At 32.2% G+C, this 27,844-nt stretch overlaps 1 protein-coding gene across 8 annotated transcripts in view; it reads left to right on the top strand.

Moving 5' to 3' along the window:
- LOC115212813 (rab11 family-interacting protein 4A-like) overlaps positions 1 to 20,682 on the top strand; it is a 114,924-nt gene extending 94,242 nt beyond the window's left edge. For 6 of the 8 annotated variants that reach the window (XM_036504297.1, XM_029781543.2, XM_036504294.1 and 3 more), the window contains 5 exons: positions 522 to 659; positions 2,225 to 2,368; positions 8,812 to 8,823; positions 15,976 to 16,116; positions 18,034 to 20,682. In XM_036504297.1, coding sequence (XP_036360190.1) covers positions 522 to 659; positions 2,225 to 2,368; positions 8,812 to 8,823; positions 15,976 to 16,116; positions 18,034 to 18,150 — 552 coding nt within the window. In that variant the 3' untranslated portion in view covers positions 18,151 to 20,682. The remainder of the gene's footprint in view (positions 1 to 521; positions 660 to 2,224; positions 2,369 to 8,811; positions 8,824 to 15,975; positions 16,117 to 18,033) is intronic. The other 2 variants (XM_036504295.1, XM_029781547.2) reach the window with 1 other exon arrangement.
- The last annotated feature ends 7,162 nt before the right edge of the window (positions 20,683 to 27,844 follow it).

The following is a 27,844-nucleotide window of genomic DNA, read 5'->3' as shown; positions in this document are numbered from 1 at the left end:
GTTCAAAGGTTACCAAGAGCTGACATTGTATCAAAAATATTTTTAAATCATTTAAGACTAATATATTCTTATCTCAGAGAAATTATGAAAAAATGTTGGTGCTATGTTATAATGTTGCATGGTTATGTTTAAAAGATTTAATAAGGTTGTCATTGAATGTGTCTTTATTATATTTCTGGACTGCTAATTATTATATAAATTTGTATTGTTATATATTATTTTTGTACAGATGATGTTACATCACAACTACAAAGTTCCTACATTTGATAATGATAAGTTTTGTCAGAAAATAATTTTCATTAAATTTGTTCTTATAAATTTAATTTACTCTTTAATTTTAATTGTATCTAGGTTTTCCAAAAAGTAATTTGTGATAATTAGAAGAAAAGTAAATATTGCTTAAAATTAGTTAGATTTCTCTTGCATTGTAAATATTTTAAAATTGAGGAACTCTGAATTTACTTTTTTTTAACATTTCTGTGTTATTTAAAGCTAAATAATATATATTTTGTTTATTATAGGAAAAGTTAGAATTACATGATAAATTAGCTGAAACTCAATACTCTTATGCCACGTTACTGGAAGACAATGAAAAGCAGCAGGCTGAAATGGCAACACAAAGTAATAATTTTGAACATGAACGTAAAGCAACTGCTCAGGTAGAACATTATTTCATAACTTTTGTTGTATCATTGTCCTTCTTTCTGGAATTGGCAGAAACAGTAGAGTGACAGCTAGAATGCCTCACAGTATTTTTCCTAACTTTTGGTACTTTGAGTTCAGATCCTGCAGAGGTCAGCTTTATATTTCAACCTTGAAAGATTGATAAAAAATTCCAGACTTGGGTAATGAATTGGCAGAAATGTCAGATTGGATGACTTGGAGTATTTGTTCTGGTTATTTGAATTCTGACTTCAAATCCCACTGTGACCCACTAGGGTAGTTTATTTAATCTATTGCGCAGTTGGTTTAACACCATTATTTGGTACCTTGGATATCTTTAGGTCTGACATTCAGTTTGACAATACTCCCTTCTTTTTCTCTCACCAGACTCAGAGGCCCTTTGAAGAGTTAAGGGCACAGCCTTCCCTTTTAAATAAAAGACTAAAAAGAAAAATTCAAGTCAATGAAAACAATGAATTTTATAGCTTGCAATAATTTTTGCTTCTTTCCAAAACTATGACAGTTTTCATTTTGAGTTAAATAGCAATGATCAACTGTTCAAAATGTTGAACTCTTGAGTAATGTTCTCATTCTGTTGCAAATATTTTATTATCCTTTTCCCTCATTAAGAAATGGGTTTAGCCTTTCTACATTACAAAAAGTATCTTTTAGTGTGGTTGTAAAACAATGTTAGTGTTATAATCTTCTTGAGATAACATGCTGGTTTATAACCCTGAAAAATGAAGGGTCTCAATTAAGGACTGGTTGTAAGTATGTATGCTATTGGATATATAGTATCAGCTTACAAGTAAACTTGAATACAAACATGTTGACAAATCAGTTGACCATCAAATGTTGGCAGATGTATGCAGAAGAGATAACTATGTTAGTATGGACATGAAATGCAATGTGAGAAAGATCAGATAGTAGTAGTTACAATGAACCTGAAAATACTGGGATTTTTTAATGAGATGCATGTAGAAGTGATATATTAAAGAGTCATTCTGACAAAGTGAAATGCAAAAATGGTAAATCTTGGGTTGGTTAAATTTATAATGAAGATTCTGTGATCTATGATGAACAATTCTAAATATGTTTTAATTGAATTTGTTAGTTATAGGATATAATTAGTATTAGACATGAGAGTAATGTCTGTATTATAAGATGAATAAGAGCAGTTTAAGGAATTACTTTTTATGGGAAGCCAGCATTATGATGCATGAGAAACCTGGCATTGTATTTTAATTAAAGAATGGATGGATTTCTACAAAATAAATGTTTGAGCTGAAGTCATTGAGAAGAAATCTTATGATTCAGTCTTAGCAACAAATGATGAACATATCTTTGTGCATTGAGTTTGGATCCTGCTAGGGTCAACTTAACTTTTCAAAGAAAATTAAACTATGTTGACTGATGAACACTTAATGAATGAATTAAAGCAATTTTATTATGGCTATAGCATTGATTGGACTTTTGTAAATATTGATTATAATCATATTCCTCTGTATAAATTACTTTGTGTATTAAAGAAACACTTATTCATATTTTTACTATATTTCAGCTTCTTGATGAATTAGGGAAAGAATTAAAAGAACTTAGGCAATATAAAATTGAAACTGAGCATATTCGTCAAACACAGAAAAATGCATTAGAATTGCCAGACAAATGTCGAGAATTAGAAGAAGAAATAAAGAAATTGCAAGAGGTTAGTATCTTTGAGTGACTTGAAAATGATACTAAGATTTACAAAACACTAAAGTGCACTCTGTTTAAAGTTTTAGGAATGCAAATATATTTTTTCTAAATATTCTCATTTTTATAAGTACTTAGAAAAATGAAACAAGTCTTCTTGTAGCAGTAATTTTAAATCATCATCATTTTTATATTCATGTATCCATGCTTGCATAGGTTGGACAGATTTTTTCCTTTTTTTTTTGTTAGTACAGCGTCATACCATTTATTCCAGTTCTTTGTCATATCCTCCTTCAGGTTGAGCCTCTTGAAATTGTTTACCATTTCTTCTTATGTCTACTTTCCCTTCCACAAATTTCTTCCACCAGATTGCTTGACACCCAAGTAAAGATATATATATATATATATATAATATATATATATATATATATATATTAAAAACGGGGAAGGCCAGTTTATGGGATTACCTTAGGTTTCCCATCCATAAAGAGTTCAGCTTTATGGTGTATCATCAGATCCCAAAACCTGTTGGCCCAAGACCTCTTTGTCATATATATATATATATATATATAAATGTACACACACATACACACCAGTGCAGTCTTCTCTTTAATCTGCTACATCTTATTCTTTTTATATGCAATTTTTCTCTCAGCTGTTTGTGCTCTGTCATTTATGTACACAAAAATTTCACATCCAGAAGAGCTTACTTGCTTCATTTCTTTCCAACCATCATTTGGAGAGAGAATTTTGTTGTTGTCAGCAGAGCTAACAGCTCCCACAGTCTTACTCTGGCTACTATACTTTTGGAGCACTTGCCTCCACTGCTAATAACAAAGCTATCAACTGTTACAAGGAAGTTTTACAAGTATTTGCAAGAAACTATTTTATGAATGTTCTTGCTGCTAACTACTCCTACACATTTACAACAAACGAAGTCTTTCTACTTTCCCAGCCTGCCTGTGATCTCATTACACTTCTTGTGCACTCATAATTTACTTTGAGTACACAGTACAGAGTTTTTCACCACTCTTTTTCTGCATTTGAAACGTAGTTGCCTTCCTGTTGAGTTCTGCCTTCTTTCCAGTTAATTGAAACTCAAAGCCTAGATTCCTTTTTATTCCTTGATTACATGACAGTTGTCATCTCTTATCAAAGTACTCCGTAAGAAGACCTTATAAAAATGGTCTTTTTCTTTGTCTGTCAGTAGATTGTGCTCTAGATGCAGGGATAATTGTTGTCGCTATGTTACCTATGACTAATCTAAATTAAATTATTCTTTCACATATTCTCACTACCTTAATTACTTTATTCATTTATCAGCCAACATCATGCTTCCTGCACTCATCCACCCAGCATTCTTATCCACCCAGAAGAATTTGCATTGTGTTTCTTCTCTGAGAAATTTAGCTGAGGCTCCCCTCCATCTTAAACCTTTTGTACATAAGACACATTTATTTACTTGTAGTTGAGTATGTCTACAAATATATTACTGGAATTTATGAAGATCTTATGGTTAAGAAATTTGTAGACATATATAAATTTTTGATCTGTTTGTATGTATACGCCCCACCCACATGTCTATAATGTGCAGCTATTTTATTTTCCCTCGTGTATATATCACAGCAACAAGGAAAAAATAGATGAGAGAGGAAGAGAAATGTGTGTTATTAAGAGCATAATATCAAATAACTTGCATGCACATTTGTATATGTTTGTGTATATTTAAGAGGAAAAGACAATGTGAGAGAATTAAAATAAAGGAGCAAAGGATGTATAAAACAAATGTATGCTCCCTTTCACTTAAACTCCCACCACTACCAGTACTATCACCAATACCAATAATGATGGTGGTTGCAGTAGTGAAAGAATTGATGTCTTGTGATCTGTACCACACATACCTTTGTCTTAATGTTAGAATATAAGTAAAGCATACTTTGTGTCATCCTCTACTATTGTTTATGTTCAAAAACATTCCAGTAATGACCATCCTTTTGACAGTGGTACTGGTGCCACTGCTACTACTACTATCACTGTTGAAACTTACAAAGACTGCTAAGAAACTCGTACAGCCAAAGAACCTTTAATCACCTTCAAGTTTGTCCATTTGTATAAGGTCTCTGCAGGAATACATACATGTATATATATCTATGAAGCCCATGTATACTCACACACATATGCAAATGAATGAAGACTTGCATAAATGTGCATGCTTATGCGCTTACACACAAATCTATTTCCTCACATTGAATGGTGTTGCACAAAATAGGTTCTCACTGTGACATATAAGTATGAGAGAATTCATAAAGGAAAAGAAAGGTTGGAGAACAGGATACATGTAGGCACACATTTCTCATTTCATATAAATGCAACATCGATTTTCAGGCACCTTCAGTTTCAAGGTCTTTTCAGATTACTGATTCTTCCAAACCTAGGTTGGTCAACTTGGTCAACACACTCTAAATTTAACGAGTATTCAGTTTACTTAAATATTTAAATGAATGACAGGTAAATGATACAAGTTAATACTTTACTGTTTATGGTATAGGTAAACTAGTCTGGTGGCCACAGGAATCTGAAGTTCCTGGCTGTGAGTGAGTGCAGATTATAAGAGATTCTGTACCATCAGTGTCCAGAAAGTTAATGTTGTACCTTTTCTAGAGAACTAGGCTATAGCTAGTGTGAGGTAGCTTTACTAAATTGGCATAGCCAGCTTGAAGAATCCATACTTATGGTACATTTTCATAGCCACCATGAGGGAGAATTTATCAACTCTCCAAAATCATCTGTTAGACTTCACCATATATAGTCTTCAGGATCATTAATTTATTACTGCTGGTACTTTTATGGATGTCTCTAGCTAGTTATGCAGATTGAGTCCCTAACACACTAGAAAAAGACTTAAGAATGTTGATATAATAGACAACATACAATAACATGCTAAAAATGCCTCATCATGTGATTTTTATCATAGGGCTGCTCTAAGTTATAACTGGGATTCAAGCAATTTGATTATTCAGTTAAAATATGAAATGGGGCATTCTGTTCACCTTTAATATTCTGTTTGTAGAGAAGGTATTAAACTAATATGCTAGATCCTTATTTTAGTTGTCCTTGAAATAGGATTCTAATGGATTTCCTCACTAGTTTCTCATATTAGTCATTCATAAAGGTTCTCATATTAATGATAAATAATAATGAAGGGTTATATATTCCTAAATATATTCAGAAACCATGACAGTATTTAATGCATGGCCAGAAAGAGAATGTATTGTTTTTCATTTCTTGACTGTTATTGCTTGATCATTATCTTAAATATTTTCACAGAACCAATATTATTAAAATTTTTAATTTTTACTTCATATTTAAATAAGTTGACAAGTAAGAGGAATTTTATGGAAATTTGTTTCTTCTTTTTATGTATGCAAAATACAACACAAACATGATTAAATTGAGGGAGAAAAATCAACTTTTTGTTTAATGTTTCATGTGAATTTGCATTTTTAAGTAATGAAATAAGTGAAATATTGTTTTAAGATTTTCAATTAGATTTCTTTTAATAATTTTTATAACAAAAAAATTTTAGATAATTTTCTAAAATTCTAAATCTGGATTTGAAACCTGTCTATGTCAGCAGACATAGATGTTATGTTGTCCAAGTCCACTTTTGTTACCAGGCAAGCTGGTAGAATCATTAGCACATCAGGCAAAATGCTTAGCAGTTTCATCTGTCCTTACATTTTGAGTTCAAATTCTGCCGAGGTCAACTTTGCCTTTCACTCTTTCAGGGTTGATAAAATAAGTACCAGTTGCATAATGGGGTTGATTTAATTGACTAGCCCTCCCCCAAAATGTTGATTGTAGAACAGTGACAAACAAAAGTCAATTTAAATAAGCTGTGTTTTTGTAAATGTGCAATAAATTATAGCATATTTTTAGGAAAGCGATGATGAAGTTAAGATTTATAGAACACTTATGAGAGTTCCTTTACTTTCCTAATTTTTAATCTTTTGTATATTTCTACATATACTAAAAGGTAAACATTCATACAACAAAAAAGAAATTTCTTTAATATTTGAAAATTTGATATTTCTTTTATTTATTTTTTGTATTTCAGTTTTATTTTACCACAATAATTGTAATTGAGAATAACTATAAATCTGTTCCTTTCATCATCTTTCATCATCCTCCATCCCCTTGCCTAGGACCATTGCCCACTCTCCTTTATTTTCCTTCAGTTATAGATTCACTTTAGGCTTTTAACCTTGCAAGATATGAGGTGATTTTCAGTGCTAGCATCATGTAAAAAATGAAAGCACTTGGTACACTCTAAGAAGTGGTTATTAAGAAGGGCATCCAGCTAAAGAAACCATACAAAAGCAAATGTTTGAGTATGACACAGTCTGCTGGTTCATCAGATCTTGTCACATTGTCCTACTCTTGCCAGCTTGGAAGTCAGATGTTAAATGATGATGTGTAAATATAATTGTGTTTTAATGGAATAGAGAAATAACACAACTATTTCTTAATTTCTGTTTTCAAACTAGACATATTGTGTACACATTGTTCGCACAAATATATGCATACCTGTACACACATATGCACATTCATACATATGTCTATATACACAGCATTGTCATTCATTAACTTATAAATAAATAACAACTCTTTTATGTTGAAAAATTTAAGCTGTTTCATTTGCATTCCATTAACATCATCTTCAATATTTTATCGTTTTTGTTTTACCACTTATCTCTGTTATGTTTCAGTCCCTTTGTCTTTGTTGCATTTCGTTTTCTTTTCAATTGCATGCTCTGTCATTCACTGTATTTGCTATGATGATATATATAGGTTGAAATATGCAATAGTTGCAGGGTTAAGATGCTTAACTTCATGACCATAACATAGAAATATGGACAAAAGTATTCAAATTTATATATGATTTGTTTTACTTAGTAAAAAAAAAAATTTTTTTTACTTGTCCAATAAGTTTACTTAACAATAAAAAACTTTAGGTAAACATATTCAACCATTAATAGTGTGAGAAAATATTTGTAAATTGGTTTAAGTATAAAAAAGAAAAAAATGTCAAACCATTTACAGTAGCAACTTAGTTATTTTTTGACTTCTACTTAAAATGGTGATTCTCTCCTCTAATAACTGTTATATTGATATCATATTTTCTGGATTCTCATAACATGAAATGTTTTAGGACTGATAGGTTGTTGTTTTTAGTGGATGTACTAAGGAGTATTGTAGTAAATGAGTGGTCTATAGGTGTGTCATACTAAGTGCATGTTTTATAAAAATCATTGTGTTGAACGAATGTTTTATAGGAGTAAGTATTGTTGTAAGAGCATTATAATCAGTGTTTTGTAGGAGCATTGTTGTCAATGAGAGTTCTATGAGAGTATTGTGTTGAATGAGTATTCTGTGGGAGTATGACAGTCACTGAGTTATAGTCATGTTTTAAACATTACAAAGATTTCTTCAAAGTTAGGATTAGGATTAAAAGGGACAAACATGAATAGACGAATTAAGTATTTTAATTAATGTTGGGGTTACAATGAATACCAGTGTAGTGGACACAAACTCTTTTTTGCACCAAACGAAAGATAAGTATTATATGTCAATAAAACGTTACTTGTTATAGTGTAGAATCTGATTAAGAGAGTTGAGATTTTAAAAACAGCATTACACCAGAGAAAGTTGAGAAATGTTAGCTCCAAAGCAGATGGGTTGTAAAACTACTGATATTACTATGTGAGCTGGAATTTGTTAGGTTTTGTTTGATAAGTGTTTATAATGATAAAAAGAAAAGCAGACTTAGATCCAATATATTTTGGAGTAAAGAAGTTAGTTGTAATCTTGGAAGGTAAGATGCAGTGGACTTAAATATTGCAGGCATTGCATAAGCCTGTCTATGTTAGAAAATGTATCCTTAACCAGTTTTCAATCGTGTTTCATGCTGTGAGGAAACACCCATATGCTCCCATAACATATATTGCCTCAGTTTGATGATCTAACCTATACATGTGAAGTGTAAAAAGAATTGAATTTTCTTGTATCAAAATATCCTTTATACAGCTATGGTTGGCATTATGAAACAATTGTAGCAAAAGGTCTACTTATTTTATATATAATTTGCATAACAGCCTTAAATATAAAGAAAATTATTAAAAAAGGCAAACTGAATTTAGAATAACACAAATGTTTATTGTGACATTTGTCTTCTTATTCTACATATTCATTGAAATAACAGGAATAATATTGTATTTTCAAAGAACCACAATATATATATATGCATACACATATACACAATATATATCAATATACATACATAGTCAATATGAATTTGTTTAGGTACAGGTTTGTTATTTTTGTTAATTTCTGTTTTATTCTAAGTAATTACAATTTCTGTTTAAAATAATTGTTTATATTTACTTTGCTTCAAAGGTTTTACGGCAGGTTAGTAATCCTAATTTTATCTGAATGGCACCAAACATCAGCATAATGGATTGGGCACACTCATGATTGTTGGTTTTGTATAAATATTAAACTTTAGTCTGATAGATTGCAAAGGAATTAAATTATATCTTGCCTTTTAGCCATCCAAAAGTACAACGCCACTCCTGTATAATTCACTTTCCATTTATTTCTAAATAGTGCTGCCAAAATGTTTTTGTACTCTTCTGGAACATTATCACTGATAAAGTGTCCTTGTATAATGGAAGTGCATCAGTGACAGGTCCCAAGGCACAAAAAACTTTCTCACATTTCATAATAATAAACAGTACTATCAAGAAATAAATGGAAAATAAATACATTGGTGGGCATTGTAATCTTAGATGGTTAAAATGTCTCCGCCGCAATGTAATTGTTTCAATTTCAACACAAGGTTTCACACCGAGTCGTTATGACTTCAAAAGGGTTTAATAGTAAAATGTAATTTCTAGAAAGGTAAGAGTAGTTTAACCAATTTTATAAAAACTGGTGCCTGATAATAAGATAGAATTTGTACGAAAAAATGTTTTTTACATTTTCAATTTCATTTCACTTTTAACATGTAGTGAAATTGAAAAGATTTTGTTACTTAGTATTTCATTATATTATAACAACTTCATTAAACCAAGATTAAAGATAAGATGTGATTAGATCTCCTAAGCATTTTAGTTAATAATGGGGATAGAACCAATACTAGTGTAGTGAGCACAAAGTATTTCTTACACTATACAAAAGATAGCACTTATTATGACAGTGAAATACGATTCATTATAAGATAGAATCTGATTAAAACATTGAAGAATATGGTTTCATTTAAATAAACTGTTGAAACTAAATTTAACCATATTTTTTCCATATAAGAACACTTCATTAACATGCTGTTATTTTACATGCTGTTATAATCTTCTTGGTATCATAAGATGATAGTTTAGTGTTAGAGTAGCAGGCTAAGTTGAATTAATATATTAGGAGTTCAATTTCTTATGGAAATTAATTTTGCTTTAGATTGACTTGCTTACAACTCTACAGTTTCAAATTCAATGCCCCTTATGTGACACCTTGAATAAGTTTCTTCCATTATAACCTTGGATTCACCAAAACTTTGTTAGTGGAATTTATTTGATAGAAACTATATCTGTATTAATCTAATTTCAATTCGATAAGTATTCCTGTGAGTACTCATTACATTAATGAGTGAGATGTGAGGATTGAATATAACAAATATTGAACTCCTAGTGCATTAATTCATACCTTACTCTAGAAGTTGTTTTTTTTAACTTTTTTTTATAAGGTAAGGCATCTTAACATCTAATTTAGAAAAAATATTTTATTAGTTTTATTTATTTTATTTCAATTTTTGCATGTTTGAAACCAACAATTTTGTGAATGCTACATCTGCTTTTCTACTGTTGCATGTTTGAGCTTGTATTTTGTTTCGTGACAATCCTTTTGCATGCTTTTGTTGTTGTTCATTTTTCTAGTCACCCTTCACTTCCCTACATACACTTAAGTGCTTTACCACCTTTCTGGCTGTCTGCAAGAATATTGTCATTATTAAAATACCTCTCATTATATTCACATTTTGCTTTAGCAAATAACTAAATTCATATCCCCAGTAGCATTATTCCTGCTTTACAAAATGATCCAAGTCCTATTAAGTCCTGATTTATTTTCCGTAACTTTAATGAACTCATTAAAACAGACATCTTCTTCCCCTGCAACTTATTTCTCTTAGAATAAAGAAAATACAGCAAATTAAACTAAAACAGAATGATCCATGTTATTACTGTCTGTGCATTGCACACTCCATGACCCACCTACACCAAATCAAAACTGTGTAAATTAAAATGTTATTTAGACATGTGGTGAGCACAAGTTTGTTATAACCCTTGCATGTATTTTAATATGACCAAGCACCTAACTACTTTCAAAAAAATATCTTTGTTACAGTATTTAGACCAAAACTCATCAAAATAACTTCCAGCATTGAAAGTTAAACTAAACTCAGATTCTGAATTTTGATTATTTGAATCACTCTGCATTTGCTGAGTTGCCTTGCTTTTTTATTGTGGATACTGTTTCATAAAATTGAAAACAGTCACAAAATGGATAAAACAAATCCAAAAAGTTTAAATGGCAGCCACATTAATAAGCCTTATAGGATGACCAGTGTCATAGGATGGTGTGCAGCAAAATGCCAGACTAACAAGACAATGAGGGAGCCTATATATGGTTATTCAACCAAATCTCCTTGAAATTACACCCTACTAACTTAAGGTACTCATTACACACTGTAGTCCTAAAACACTCCTAGATAAGACAAGATGGTCTTGTTTTGGCATACCTTTGAGTTCTTGATCACAAGCTGCTTAATCAGATCAACCTGATTAGTTATAGTTATAACCAACAACATATATGGCATGCTAAGCCTATAAGTTACTGCTAAGCATTTCAGGGAATGTTTTACTTGAAAACACCTCATACAGGTTTAAAATATCTGAATGATGAGTCTTAAATTTAACCATATTGAACTGAGATGGGAAGCCTAAGATAGTATCTGACAGAACACTTTACTGTTGAGTTGAAACTAGACTGAGTCACTCAGCCTTTCCATACTTTGGGGTTAATAAAAATAATACCAGTTATACACTGGTGTTAATTAAATCTACTTTAAATTGGCTCTCTAGCTAATTGAAATCTGTAAACAATACGGATTTCATAAATAAATAAATCTTTTTAATTTTGGCTCAAAGCCAGTTATTTTGAGGGGAGGGGGAAAGTATTTTATTGACTTCAAATGAATGAAAGGTAACATTGACCTCAGCAGTGTTTGAACTCAGAATATAAAAAGTGAGAAGGAATGCTACTCAGCATTTTGTCCAATGCTTTACCTGTTCTACCAGTTTGTCATCTTAATAATGATGATGATGATGATGATAATAATAATACAAGGCCAGCAACTTTGAGGGATGAGGCAAGTCAGTTGCCATGACACCAGTACTTATTTTGTTGATCCCAAAAGAAGAATATCATTAATAGTTTCAAATTCTGACTCATGGCCAACAATTTTAGGGGAAGGGGGTCTGTTGATTACATTTGACCTTAAGGACTTGACTGGTTACTTATTTTATCGACCTCAAAAGAATGAAAGACAAAACTGATCACGGTGAAATTTGATCTCAGAACATAAAGGCAGAAGAAATACCACTAAGCATTTTGTCTAACAATTCTGCCAGCTCTCCACCTTAATAACAGTAGCCCTGGTTTCAAACTTTTGACACAAAGCCTGTAATTCTGAGAAGGAAGTTAATTGGCAAGATAAACCTCAGCCCTTTATTTGATCAATTGCAGAAAGATGAAAGGGAAAGTTGACCCCAGCAGAATTTGAACTCAGAATGTAATAAGTCAGAACAAATACCACTAGGCATTTTGTCTCATGCTCTGATGACTCCGCCTAATAATAATAATTCTTTTTAGTATAGGCACAAGGCCTGAAATCTGGTGGGAGGAGGCTAGTTGAGTACATCAACCTCAGTGCTTGACTGGTACTTATTTCATCAACTCCAAAAAGATGAAACACAAAGTCGATCTTAGAATTTGAACTCAGAATGTGAAGATGGAAAAAAGCCCACAATGATAAGTCTCTCTCTTAGATGTAACTCCAAGTTTTGTTAGAAAGTGTCATGGCTGACTGAACTAACAACAGAATATTATTGTTAATATTTTATTAATCCTAGAGAAAATAATTCTGTTTGTGACAATAGCAACACAGATATGGCTGTTGTTTAGTTCTTGATCAACACTGATCATCCAAACAATACCAGCCATGACCAACCTGACTCTTTTTATATCAGCTTCTATATTGTCCAATGTATACATCACCATTTTTATACCCATTTTTATGTGTTGTTAATGAGGACACTGGTAACAATTCACACACACGGTAAGCTTCCTTTTGACCAATTTCTCTCGCAAACCATTGGTCAGCTCAAGGCTATAATAAAAGACAATTGTTCAATGTGTCACTCTGTGTGACCAAACCTGGAACTTTGTAATTATGCTGCTATGCTTGTGTCTCTAGTCATGCCTGCAAAGTGTAGTTTAAAGGAAATATAGCTGCTATTTTTAACAGGTTAAGCACCCCTGTAAAGATTCTCTCAGTGGCTCAACTTTAATACTATGTTCTAAATATAATACAAGTATAAATATATGAAATATATACAAAAAAATTAGAAATAGTAAATGAGACCCACCCGTTTTTTTTTCTTTTAATGTTTTGTTGCTTTACTAATGATTGGTGGTGGGGTTGGATTCAGTTTTGTATGTCAACGTACATTCTTTTACTACAAAATAGAAAACATTTAAGATAATCGCTTATGTACTGAGGCTGCTGATGTACTCCATCTCCAAATGCAGGAGTCAGTGTCCCACTAGACAGTGAAACAGCTCTGTAGTATTTTCAGCCCTTTCCACTGTGACACTAGAGCTGCCCAAGGCAGATGTAGGCAACAAAACTCCGTCACAACCATGCAAGCTTTGTTGAGTCACATGTTGCAACTCTGAACCAGATGTCTCTACCATCTTCAATATCTTTTACTGGTCTAAATGCCTAAAAGATTTTTTTCTCCTTCTGTATCCCAAGTTAAAATAGTACTTGGGTCAATTTTAAATCTCTGACTTCCTGGCTTTATGAAATACCAATTGAGATAGGGAGGAGAAGTTTTCTCTACCCTTCTTTTTTTTTTTTTTGTTCATCTTACATTATTTTTCTGTTCTTTTCCATGGTTCAATTGTGAGACTGTCTGTCCATTCATCTTCTCTTCTCACTATTCCTGGGTGGGTCATGGAAATAGAGCCCTCAGGCATCTCCTCTATAGGATCCTATCAGAAGCAACTATCATTACACTTTCTGGCTGGATTCCCAAGCATGACCAACTAACACTATGGATATTATCCAACCTTATTGTCCTTGGTCTACCTTTGGGTCTCCTGCAAGCTAGCTTGGCTTGGATTTATCTTGCAACTCTTTCCTGCAACATTCTCATCACATGTCCATAGTATCAGAGTTGTGACCTCTCAATGCAATGGAGCAGCTGCTTGACCTAGAGAGGTTCCCTAATTTTGCATAACTATTGATAAAATTTTATATATACTCTCATAAACCAGCTATAAACAACAGCAGAAATAGTTGATTAGAATAGTCCTGGGAATTATTTGTAATCATGATGGAAGTACTGATTCAAAGTGTAAAGGAGGGTTTACCCTGTGGGTTGCTGTATGCAGATGATCTGGTGTTAATAACAAGAGAGTATGAATGGATTGAAGGAAAAGATGAACATATGAGAAGAATTTAATGAAGTGAAAGGTATGAAGATGAATGTCTCTGGAATGACAAAGGTGGTAGCATGTGGTGAGGGAGAGAGAATAGGGAAGTGGTATGTGCAGTTTGCAGGAAATGTTTTGGACCCACTGGGTGGGTGTATCAAAAGTGTAGTGATGATAGAGGATTATTATCCAAGATAGCAGCTACTGTTAAATGTAAGGTGTGTATTGAGGGAGCTGCAGATAGAGGAAATGCCAGATCTAGGAAATGGTGTGAAGATGGAAGGTGTGAAAGCATTTTGTTACCTAGGAGAAGATAGATTGAGCTTGATGATGAGGCGGGGAAGGAGTGTGCTGCATGTGGGAAGTACTGTGACTTACAGGAGATAGGCATGAGTAATGAACTTAGAGCAGCATAGAATCCTAGAAAACAAAGTGAATTGTTTGGTGGATGAGTAGAGTTTTGCTGAGAGAGATGAAGACAATGAAGCAAGAGAAATGAGATCGATCTGTGATTGACATTAGAGACTGAAATGTCCGAGTCAGGTGATGCTGAGAAGGGATGAAAGTAACTGAGTCAAGGAGTGATGAAAATAAATGTGAAAAAATGTGGCGGAAATAACGAGAAATACATGGTTAAATATGATGGAAAAGATGAGTTTCAGACAGTGATGGGAATGTGAGGATGGAACAAAATGGAGATGCTTTTCCGGGATTTGATTTTGGAATCCTTTCAACAGTTTGCGAGGTAAAATTAGCTTTTATACATATCTCTATAAACAGTCTAGTATTGTTGAACCAATGAAGGAGCCTCTATGTGGTCACTTGAGCTGCTAAACATAGCTACCAAATCTCTCTGAAATCAAACTTAACCGTCTTAAAAATGAAGTCATTAGAAAGGGTTGACTTGGGGTCAAACAACAAGTGTTTCATAACAGCTTTGTAAGTAAGGAAAAAGAAGTATAATAATCTCGATTTTTTTTCCCTCTTTATATATCAAGGAATTGTCTGTAATTCAGCAACTTGTTGGTTTCTAACATGCCTTGTATTTCCCAGAGTTACATAAATATTTTTTCTAATTTTCTTCTGTTTGTGTACCATCAAAAGTTTTTAAAAAATAGAGCTTTTACAATACTTTATTTTTTGTTATCAATTTCCAGTTCTGACCTTTTTACCCTTTTCTTTTGTTTCTTCCTCCCTCTTTGCTCCTCCTCCTTCTCCCCTATTTCATCTCAAATCCTGCAATCATCTCTTCATCCAAACAGAATTTGATTGTTTTTTCCATCCTTTTCTTAAGTGGTAACCACTTACAGTCTTGGAGCAGGTTCCAGACCATTGCCATCTGCACGTTTTAACCCCAATTTAGTTGTTCTGTCAATCAGTTTTAATGCATGGCATGTTCATTTTGCTGGTTTGTCTAATTATGTATTGCTAATTGGGAACATTCACAGACTGCATACTTGTACATAATTATTAATTAGAAAAAGAAATATTTGATTTTCAAATTATGCAATGTAAATCTTTAGTAACTAAATATTTTATGTTATGTTTGAGTGAATTAGTATTGTCAAAATTACAAATTGTCTTTTAAAGAAAACTGGTCTTCATTTGAAGCTCTGAAAGCAAAAAAAAAAAAAAAAAAAAATGCATGTGGACAAAGCTGTACAGTGAGAGTGTCTGTTGCAAAAACATTAAATAATAGGATCAAGTTTGATGTAGAGTTTTATATTTCATATGTTTTTCAGATCTTCAAGTGTAACAAAGTTTCTTTAATGCTTTTCCATTCTTTTTTAGGAGAATCGTACTCTTCGGGATTCTAATGATGACTTAAATGTTCAGTTATTAAATCGTTGTATGGAGGAAGGTCGACGACTACTTAAGTATAATGGAGCCATTTCACTAGCAGATGAAATTGATAACTTAAGTAAAGAAGAGGTATGTGCTGATTATAAATCCAAATAAGAAAAAAAAGCTCTGAGAATAGAGTTATGAAACTGCTAATTAGTCTCAAGTTGTCAATAAAAAAAATCTGTACTGTTAATCTTTGTTTTTCTAGCAGAGAAGCCAATACTTAATGCTTGGACAAGTTATATAATAATGCTAAATTTAGATTGCGTCTCTTCTTGCATTTATTCGTATGTGAGTAGCACTCCATCAGTTGCGAAGACAAGGAACAGCCTGCTTGTGAAATTAATGTGCAAGTGGCTGAGTACTTCGCAAACACATGTATTCTTAACGTAGTTCTCAGAGAGATTCAATGTAACATTGCTGGCCCTTTGTATTACGGGTACAACTCATTTTTGCAAGCCGATTGGACTGGAGCAACATAAAACAAAGTGTCTTGCTCAAGAACACAATGCACTGCTGAGAATCGAACTCATGACCTTACAATTGTGAGCTGAATACCTTAAGAGCTAAACCATGCACTTTCAAGATATATATATATATAGAGAGAGAGAGAGGAATGTGATTCAATATATACAGGGTGCAGTGAATAAACTGATGCCTAAATTATGCAAAACTGAAAATAACACCAACATCTCATTTTAACAGATATATCAACCAAAATTACATAAAAATATCTTGAAATACTAAAGAGTAAATTTATTCAATAAAATTGTCATTGTCTTCAACCACAGCCTCCTAACAACTTCGGATTCTCCTGCAACTCTTGTGGATGGTCTCCTTGTTTAAATAGCTGAATGCTGCCATAATCCTTGTCTTCAGTTCATCTTTGGGGTTACAAGAAGTTTTGTTGGTCTCTTGCTCAGCTGTGCCCCACACATAATAATCAAGGGATTGCAGTCTGGGGAGTTAGGTGTCAGATGTTAGGGGTGATGTGGTTGCAGAAACTGTCTGACAGCCACGACTGGGTTCTCTTGCTTTTGTGGCAGTCTTCCAGCAGCCACCCTCTTGACCCAGGGAAGCACTACTTCCTCCAGGCACTTGATGTAGGCCACCATGTTGAGTCTGACAGCATATGGGAAGATGAATGGAGGCATAACGTCCCCATCACTAGTGATCACTCCAAACACCATGATGTCTAGATGTTTGATTTTTATTACTCTCAGCGTATGTCCTCTGATTGTACTGTCCTTAGATTGACCCCCCAAACACTCTGAAATGTTCGTATTAGAGCTTCCAGTGTGAATGCCAAGCAATACAACTTGTTGTTTCCAAATTTCTGGCACAGTGAATTACATCAAGGTGCTGTTTCTCTCACACATGGTGCCCAACTGACCCTACTGTACTGTGTAGTTGACAAAACTAAAAATATAAAATAGTGACAATTTACCAATCGCATCCTGTATAGTGTTGTCACTGACTTTGAAGTTTTGGCCTTCATCTGAGTCCAGTGAAGGTGAAGTTTTGGCCTTCATCTGAGTCCAGTGAAGGTTAAGCAGGCCAAAACTTCAAAATCACTATCAACCCTATTATTTAAAGAATGATAAACATGTATTATACAAAAGCTAATGAGTAATCCTTTAGTTTAAGGTAAAATTGTTTTTATTATAACTGGGCATATATAGAGAGATAAAGGCAGTGCACTGGTAGAATTGTTAGCACACCAGGTAAAATGCTTAATGGAATTTCATCTGTCTTCATGTTCTGAGTTCAGATTCCACCAAGGTCAGCTTTGCCCTTCATCCTTTCAGACTCAATAAAATAAGTACCAATTGAGTACTGGGGCTCGATGTAATTGACTAACCCACTTCCCTTGAAATTACTGGCTTTGTACCGAAATATGAAATCAGTATATATATGTGTGTGTGTTTGGCAAGACCTAGCAAATACCATTTGGTATTAACAATTTTTATACTGTTTACATTGTATGGTTTAATTTTATTTCAGCTAATGAATGCTTTGAAAGAACAGCAAGATGTCAATGATCGCCTCAAGAAGTATGTTGATAAAATCATCCTTAAGATATTAGAGAAGAACCAGTCTTTACTTGAAATCAACCAGTGATTAAAATGGTCTTTATTTTATCTTTATTTTCACCATGAATAATGTTGAGACAATGATACCAACATCTCTAACTTCAACACAACTGCAGCACATACCAAAAAATAGCCCTCCAAATTTACTCATTTTCAGCATTTCTTCATTCTCTCCTTTATCTTGAAATTTTAAAACATCGGTACTCAGATAAGAGAAAATGCTTTAAATTTTCATTAAAAAATTTTCAAATCAGGGTTTTTTTTTTAAAAAAATCCCTAAACTGCATTCAATAAAGACTTTACCTTCAGGAATTATTCTGAAAGAAAATTACTGCTCGTTATTAAGAAAACAAAATAGGTATTTGGATTTGTTCCACTTCAATTCTTTTCTTTGGTGAGCGAAAGCAAAGAAAATATTTGAATTTTATTCACGAGTAACGTGCATGAAAAGTGTGTGTGTGTGTCTATTTTTGAAACTGTTGGTATTGGATAATAGCTTCACAAAGACCTAAATAAAACAAATGCTGCTCTCCAGCACTGGCATACTCTGTCTTTCAGTTGGACAAATGCTATGTTGATCAGAATACTTTTCAGGCAGTGTGATTAATTATCAGCTTTCATAACTTATTTGGAATGCTTTATTTTTAGCTATTGTTTATAAGTGTATAGAGTGTATGTGGGTATTTTATATATATTATATATGTATATATACACACACACATACTGTTTCCAAAGTACTTTCTCAGGCTTTCTGGTTTTGATTTAGCTAGCTTTTCAGTTAAAGCACTTTTTTTTATGTCTAGTCATATATAGTGTATAAACTTTCATTTATTAATGAAAAATGCTATTTCATTTATTTCAATTACAAATTCTTGGAAAGAGGAAATTTATTGATTTCTATCCTGCCTTATGAATCATAGCTGTTTTCATAGAAAATCAGAATCTCTGGTTTTATTTAGTGAGATCACTTTTTTTTCAAACCAACGTAAATTAAGAATGTAAAACATGAACAGGTTGCAGCGGTTGATTGTAATCTTTCCATCTATAAATTACATTGACATCATCTTTCAAAATTAAAAAAAAAATTTTTCCATCTTTATTTTTCAATTAAAAATCCTTAAATGTTATGTGAAGTTGCAGTGTCTCCTGTGTATGTTTGTGTAAATATGTAGTATGTATGGATATGTGTATATATTGTGTGTCTGTACATATATATATCACACATGTACTAAAGATGTATGTATGTATTTTATACCATTCGTGTATACAAAGTCTTTCATTGTTAATTGTTTTTAGATACTTTTATATAATTTTACTGTCGTGTATATCCTTTGGTGAATATACTTATAATTTTTATTATTTTTCCTCAAAAAATATAATGAATATTAATTAGGTTTTAATTTTAATCAAAACAGTTATTTTGAGATACTAAGAGGAGTTCTTAGTAATTCCAAATTTTTATTAGATTATTTTTTGTAAAATGTTGCTGTTTTTTATATAGTTGCTTTCTCTTTTATTTGATTTTATTTTTTATTTTTATTACTTTACAAACATAACATTTTGTTCTGCATTTTATCTTTAAATCCTACTCTTAAAATAAGCTAAATCATTTTCAAACTCCAAGTGGTAATATAGTCTAGCTATAAATATTTTAAACAGGAAATGTTACAAGATTAAAAGTTGTGAAGTTACTAAGTTGAATACCAGGAATCTTTTCTGTTTGGCTGCCAAGATTTCAAAAATCAAAATTTATTGAAAATTTTAAAATTTGGTATATTAATGTAGTTTTCCAAGCTGAATTGCTGGAGTTATTTCACTTTTACCAGAAAAATATTTTTAAAAAGTTATAGAGGTTTAAAGTTTGATCAGTCAGGAAACAGGATTTGGAAGCTGTCATTTTGTGCATGAATGCATATTTTGTCATTGTCCTAAAAATAGCGCTTGTGTCTTTATATGAAACCGTAAACAAATGAATTATGCATGACACTCGTAACTTTTTTATTCTTTTGAGTTTTCAGAAACTTTTGCAAATTTGTATTTTACACACAGGATTTCATACGATTATGTAAACAAATCTAGAAATAGTTGTTATTGTCATACACAAATAAAATCCTCTAAAAATTGGTTTTTAGAAATACGTAGTGAAATATTGTTTTCATAGAAACTAACTGTATAACTGAAGAATGCTGCAAAAGAAGTTTTCTCTGGTTTAAATCGCCAAAAGAGGATTTTCTTTGATATTCTTAAGTTTAGTTTCACTTTTTAATGGAATTGGTTATCATAATTACTTTATACTTGTAGATGGTATTTATTTCAGATTAGGAATAGCTTCTTGAACTTAATGTTATATTTTGAATTGAAGACCACTGATATTTTCTTCTGTTTAACTGGAATCATATCACAAAAACATCTGCTAAGCTTTCTATATTGAAAATTAGCTAAAGTAGCGCAACACTTTTAGTTAAAACATTAATTTTCAAGAAATGTAATTTGAAATTGAAATTTTGTAAATGTAGACAAAAGAAAAATAATAGAGCTGAGTTAAGGTAACAACTTAGATGAGTACAAGAACTTTAATAATAATAATAGTAATTAGTTATACCCATGGAAATTGCACGACCCATTTTGTGGTTCAATGTCTGGCATAAACATTTCCCCATTCAATAATAATATCCTGCCATTGCCTTCATAAATAACTTCAATTAATTTCTTGGAAATTTGTTTTTTTTTTTTGTTTTCTGGCTTATGCAAAATATTCTTACCTGTCATCTTTGTTGATATTGTACCTGCTTTCTTGATTAGCAATTCTCATACTTTCTCTATTAGCTTCAGATTCGTTGTTCATCTTACAACACCTACTTTCATTTCTTCCTTTCCTCCTGATTAACGCTTCTCCTCATTCTTCACTCTCCTCTCTTTCTTCCTACTTCTTGTTTCTTCTCTTTAGCCTTTCCCCAATCTTCTCTGCTTTTCTCGACTCAGTCCTTGTTGTCATATGCGATGATCATTGTCCACTGACACACTCCAAACTCTGTTTCAATAATAAAATAATTTAAGAAATACTTGATATTATATAGTTGGCATAAACATACACACATACGAATGCTAATTGCATGTGCACATATATATACACCTACCCCACTCTCAGACACAGCTAATTGTTATTTTTGTATGTGTGTATATATCAATAGCATTCATGTGAGTGTATGTGCACACATGCCATTAGCATTAGTTTTAATCCCTCTCTATTGTCTGGTAGACTTTTCACACCACATGAACATATCCCTAGTGCATCCTTGCTAGCAATTGATAGGTAATAGTGGTTTCTGATTTATAATAATTTTGAGAGCCATGGAAAATGGTCCAACCATTGCGAGCATGGAAAACAAATGTCAAGCAATGATGACAATATATATATATATATAAAATATATATATATATATATTTATATATAAAATATGTGAGTAAAAGAAAAGATTTTCATTTCGGTTACATCATTTAAATCTAATTATTACCTAAAGATGTTTTCAAAAATACTTCTGATATCTTACAGTGTTCTCTCTCTCTCTCTCTCTCTCTCTCTCTCTCTCTCTCTCTCTCTCTCTCTCTCTCTCTCTCATTTAGGATAGATTGCTGTATTGTAGCAACAATGTGATTTATGCAGAGATCCTGAACACTCCACAATCTAATCCTCTGTAATTATACCTAAATAGAAATCTATATTAAAGTAACAATTTAATCGGCAAAAACATATTATTGTTTGGCTGTAATTTCCTGCAAACAAAATGGTAGTTCAGAAAAATTGTCTTGTTTCCACCAGTATTTATGACTAGCAACAAAAAGATAAACTCACAATTGGTATTCATGTCTCAAATTCAAATCTTACTGAACTCAATGTTGTCTTTCATTCCTCTAAGATTGATAATACAAATACCGGGCATATACTGGGGTTGATGTTTATCAAACTACACCTCCCCTCTAAACATATTTGCCATATTCCAATGAAGAGTTTGTCCTATTTAAATATATTTAATTAAACACTTGGCTTTGCTTTCATTTATAAGAAAGTCAAACATTATATGCTGATTATCATTATCTTCTGTATATACATATTTTCTTTAACTGTGTGAATGTGAGGAAGAAATACTAACATATTTTATTTTCAAGTTATGATTTTAAATTTTTGTTAACATCACTCTCCTCCTTTTCTGAAAGATCTACATTTCACCTAATTTATTAATTAATGTTTTCCAATGGAAACTGAACAAAAAATTCTTTGAAATTGCTTAAATGAAGGATAAAATATATCTTTAAAAACCCATATATTCAGAGACCCCCTTTGGTCAAGAATGACCATGGGATTGCACCTAGAAAATTACCCTTCAAGGCACAAGTCCGGGCAAGGTGGTTTATGGAAGACCAGCAGTCACCCATGCATACCAGCCTCCCCTCTCCACGTCACTGATGTTATCCAAGGCAAAGACCAATACAGCTTGGCATCAGTGATTTCTCATCTCATTTCTACAGCTGAGTGAACTGGAACAACATGAAATAAAGTGTCTTGCTCAAGAACACAACACACAGCCCGGTCCAAAAATTGAACTCACCACCTCACGGTCATAAGTTCGGCGCTCTAACCACTGAGCCATGCGCCTTCATTATATATAAATATAAGGAGGGTTAGTTGATAAAATGAGAAGTGGACAGGTCAAAAATAAATCTTGTTTGTTATTGCCTTCTTCTGTCAAGGCAACAAACTTTGCTTGCATTAAATAGTCAAAGAAATTTAGAAATAGAATGTTTTTGAATCGTTAACTCTTTCATTACCATCAGTTAGCATTAAAGATATTGGAAAATTTAATAAAATAACATCATTGTTAACCTCGTGTCTGGAATATAAAATGAAAATTTACTGGAAGGTTTTAAATGAGGTCATTTTAAAACAGGAAGTTTGTACTAAAGAAGCGGGGGGGGGGGTCAGTCATGTTGATATTAAAAAGGATTAAAAGATAATCCAATTTTCTGGCCCTTCTCTTCAACAAAATATATTTTTCTCTTGTCCATTGAGATATTTTAAGGAATTTTTAGATAGCACTTTTGTTCTTTTTTAGCTTGTAAAAATGGTTCATTCTTAAACATGTGTGTATATGTATATGTGTGTGTGTGTATAGATACTGTATAGACTTTCATATTTAAAATTAGTAAATAATACTTTTTTACAATTTAAAAGATAAATATGAAATTTCTTTTCAGACAATATGTTAAGATGATTAATATTTCTTTAGATAGTAAATGATATTGTGAAGAGATTCTTCATAATTCATCACAGAAATTAGAATTTATCTCAAGTTTGCAGACTATCTTTCATTGAAGTCCTTCAGTTTATTATGTTAAAATATTATGAAATAATTTCATGATGAATTAGTCTCTTGTATATTAATAATAATTAAAGATAATTAGTAAATAAACATACATTAAAGTAATTTTAGTTAATTATCAGATAATCACATTTTATATTTTTTAATAGCATTTCCTGACAATCTTCAATTTAGGTACCAAAGAGTTCTCAGGTGATATGTTTGTTTTTTTTATTAAAAGAAAGCGAAATTAATTTTAAACAATTTAATAATGTAAACATTAAAACCAAGGTGAGAGATTGTGAAACTTAAAATGATACTTTAATTGCTAAATATGTGTGGTATACGTTTTGATTTGATGTAAACCCATCAGATATACACTCTCCTTTATTTTAACATCTTTTAACATCCAGACTGTGATATACAAGTTATTTCTTCAAGATCTATTTTAGTTCTGATATATCTAAGAATGTACATTTGATAACTCATATTCCATATCCTCCTATGAATTGGTCTGCCAAAATTTATAGAATATTTTCATATATTTGTGAATTTGAGGTTATGAAATTCTCGCAAAAGCAAATTTCTATAAATTGTAATATATATATATATATATATATATATATATATATATACACATATAATCAATCTATACATGTGTGTCATGTTAAAAGTGTTTTTAATTTTAGATCCAATTAAATTATATTGACCAGTCATACATTTTTATGAAGTGGATTTAATTTAAACATTTATTTCAACCAATGTCTACTCACGTTTTTATTTGATTTCATTTTTATTTTAAGTTAGCAAATGAAGCCTTGTTTTTTTCTTTTTAAACAATATATACTTTCTGCTTCTTCTTTTAAATACTTGAAAAAAAGGTTGATTGCTTGAATGTGACATTTTTAATTATGTTGAAAAGCATCAAACAAATTGATTTGTTATAAGTCATTTATAGAACCTATGAAATATATTGTTACTGACATTACTTCATCATTGTTAAATTTCATTGTTTTCAAATAAATTGCTAAGAAGAAAGTTGATCTTTGTTTTTTTTTCTCCACCTTTACTCTTATTTTATTTTTATATTACCATTTGTGATTATGTTTCAACATATGCACAGACTCTGGTTTCAGATTTACTTTGTGGCACTTTGGGCTAGTATCTTGTACTAATAGCCACAGGCAGTCTAAAGCCTTGAGGATGAATTTGGTAAGTGGAAACTGATGCGTATGTGTGTGTGTGTATGTATGTATGTATATATATAATGAATATATATTCAATATAAATGAATATTTTCAAAGAGGAAGAATTTACGGATTTTTTCTCTTATGAGGTTTTTCACGCTGACTACTGATAATTTCTTTTAAAGATTTTATCCTCAATTGTTAATTTATATTTTTCACCGGAATAGTTCAATACTGAATTTTTATTCCGACTAGACAATTTGTTTACCGAAATGCATTGCGAATAAGCCCGCCATTTTCATAGATATGTAAGGATAAACATTCGGACATGCTACGACGAATTCTACGGTTGGCTATCGAGCTTGTAATGTTATGTTTTTCTCTTATATTTCTTGAGTTTGTTGCACTGATGAACATGAAATGCATATTCTGCATTAAATGCGAAATCACATGTGATATGTAACTGAATTCTTTTTTAAAATGATGTGTTTTGAAGTTTTGCATTCGGTAAAATTTTGTTTATTTTTAGTAGTTTTGACCGCATTGGTCCCTCTTAGCGTGTTGGTATCTACGAATAGTAGTACCCTCAATATAATATAAATGAATATTTTCAAAGAGGAAGAATTTACGGATTTTTTCTCTTACGAGGTTTTTCACGCTGACTACTGATAATTTCTTTTAAAGATTTTATCCTCAATTGTTAATTTATATATATATATATATATATATACTTATATCAAAGGGAAATGGAAATTAATTAAAGTTTTCATTTCCAGTGACCTAACGTGTAAAAATTTAGTCCAAACACTATGTATTAGTCATGAAATTCAGTGTAGGATGTATAAACAAGTTTGATCATAGTTTGAACATAGTTTGATTGCCTCGTGTTTATATTTTTAACCCAAGGTGTTCCTGCTGAGGATGATTTCATCTAGCGAGTATTTGTTATTTACTTGCTAAACTAAAATCAGAAACTAATTGGTCCAGGAAACTAGATCGTAAAATGTTTTTATTTTTTCATTTCGTTCCTGTCGGATTTTATCCCTAATTTTGTGGTTATAGAACCTAGCTGTTCTTTCTAGCATGTTGAATACCACAAGTGGATTCCTCATGTGTTTAAATGTGCACGGTATTTTTTATATATATATATATAATGATTGTGTCTTTATAATGTTTGTCCACCACTATTTGACAATCAGTATTGGTTTATTTACATCCCTGTAACTTAGTAGTTTATCAGTTTGGTGAAAGAGACCAATAGAATAAGGGCCAGTCTTAAAAGATAAATACTGAGGTCAATCTGTCTGAGTAAACCCCTCAAGTTGGTTCCCAACATGATTGTAGTGCAATGACAAACAAAGTAAAATGCATTCATAACAAAATGCATTCATAACGTTTGGATAGTCTTCAGAGAATAGATATTCTTTTCCACTCTAGGCACAAAGCCTGAAATTTTGGGGGAGGAGGAGGCCAGTCGATTATATTGACCCCAGTATGCAACTGGTACTTAATTTATTGACTCTGAAAGGATGAAAGGCAAAGTTGACCTCAGCGGAATTTGAACTCAACACAAAGACCGACAAAATAACGCTAAGCATTTCGCCTGGCATGCTAACGTTTCTGCCAGCTCATTGCTTAGAGAATAGATATTGTGCAAAGAATTTGAACTATATAAAATGTCTGTTCATATTGCACGTGTACAATGTTTTATTGGTCTGATCTCCATAGTTACTTAGTTGTCTGTTCCAAGAGTTACGCGAAGGTCGAACTTTTGTTTTCTGTTATGTGGTCAAAAAATATTAGGCACTTTCCCAGTGGAAACAGTGCACATAAATATGACATGGTAACTAGTTTGGGTTGATGATTTCAGAACTGTTGGAAAATACTGTTGCAAGATACAGATAGTGTCTTATTTCATAATACATGAGGGTGGGCTGAAAAGTTCATAGGCTGAGTATGAAGGAATGATACTAGAGCTGGGAAATCTTATATGCATTAATTTCATCCCTACTTATTAATAACTGCATTGTTTGTTTCCAACTAAGCTAACATCTGACTGTTCAAAGAAAATTTCATAAGTAACTAGTGGCAACTTCTCTTGAAAATGGGCAAAATTTCGCATTGTGGTATTATCAAGTACCATCAGAAAAAGGGTTTAGTCCCTAAGGACATTCATGCTGTCATGGTTGCTACATTAGGGATGATGCTCCAGCTTTCTCCATGATGAAAAAGCGAGCAGCTGAATTTAGAAGGGGAAGAGAGAATCTTCACGATGAACCAAAGTCTAGACCAGTGAGGAAAACGTTGATCATGTAAACCACATATTGATGGGGGATAGGCCATTGACTACAAACCAAATAGCCAATGGTATTAGCATATCCTGTGAGAGAGTTGAGAATATTCTGCACAATGAACTTGATATGGCAAAGGTTTCTGTGCAATGTGTTCTTATATCTCATGACACCTGATCAAAAGTGCACATTACAGAAAAATCTGATATTGTTTGAGGCAGATACAGCTGGTTTCCTTGAACATTTCCAGAATGAGTGTTGAGCCAGAGGCAAAGAGACAATCCATGCAGTGGAAACATCTCTCTTCACCTGCTCCAAAGAAGTGCAAGGTGGTTTCATCTGCAAGGAAGATGATGGCCTCAGGTTTTGGGGTTGCAAAAGATATTGTGTTTACGCTTAGAAGAATTATACCATTAATGGAGAGTACTATGCCAACTGCTGAAGCAATTACAAAAGGCTAACTAAACCAAACGCTCGGGAAAACTGATGGCGGTGGTTTTGTTTTGTCAGCACAATGCCCCAGCACACAAATCCTTGGTTTCTCCTTGGTTTCATTGGCTGCTGTAAGTGACTGGCTTTGAACTGATTCATCATCCTCCCTATTCATCTTATTTGGTCCCATCTTACTATCATCTATTCCCCAACATGAAAACACACTTGGCTGGGAACCAGTATCACAGTGATGGTGACGTTATAATCTATTGTAGATGATTTTTTTTTTTCTTTTTTCTTTGAGCAACAGGATGAAAGCTTCCTCACCAATGGGACCCAAGCACCGCAACACCGATGTAAGAAGTGTGGGGGGAGACTATGTTGAAAAATAAACCTCATTTGGTCAGGGCTATGAACTTTTTAGCCGACCCTCGTAAATATTAGTTGCAAATTTT

The sequence above is a fragment of the Octopus sinensis genome, linkage group LG6 (assembly GCF_006345805.1).
Source record: "Octopus sinensis linkage group LG6, ASM634580v1, whole genome shotgun sequence".
Taxonomy (NCBI): Eukaryota; Metazoa; Mollusca; class Cephalopoda; order Octopoda; family Octopodidae; genus Octopus; species Octopus sinensis.
This window is presented reverse-complemented; position numbering and strand designations above follow the sequence as displayed.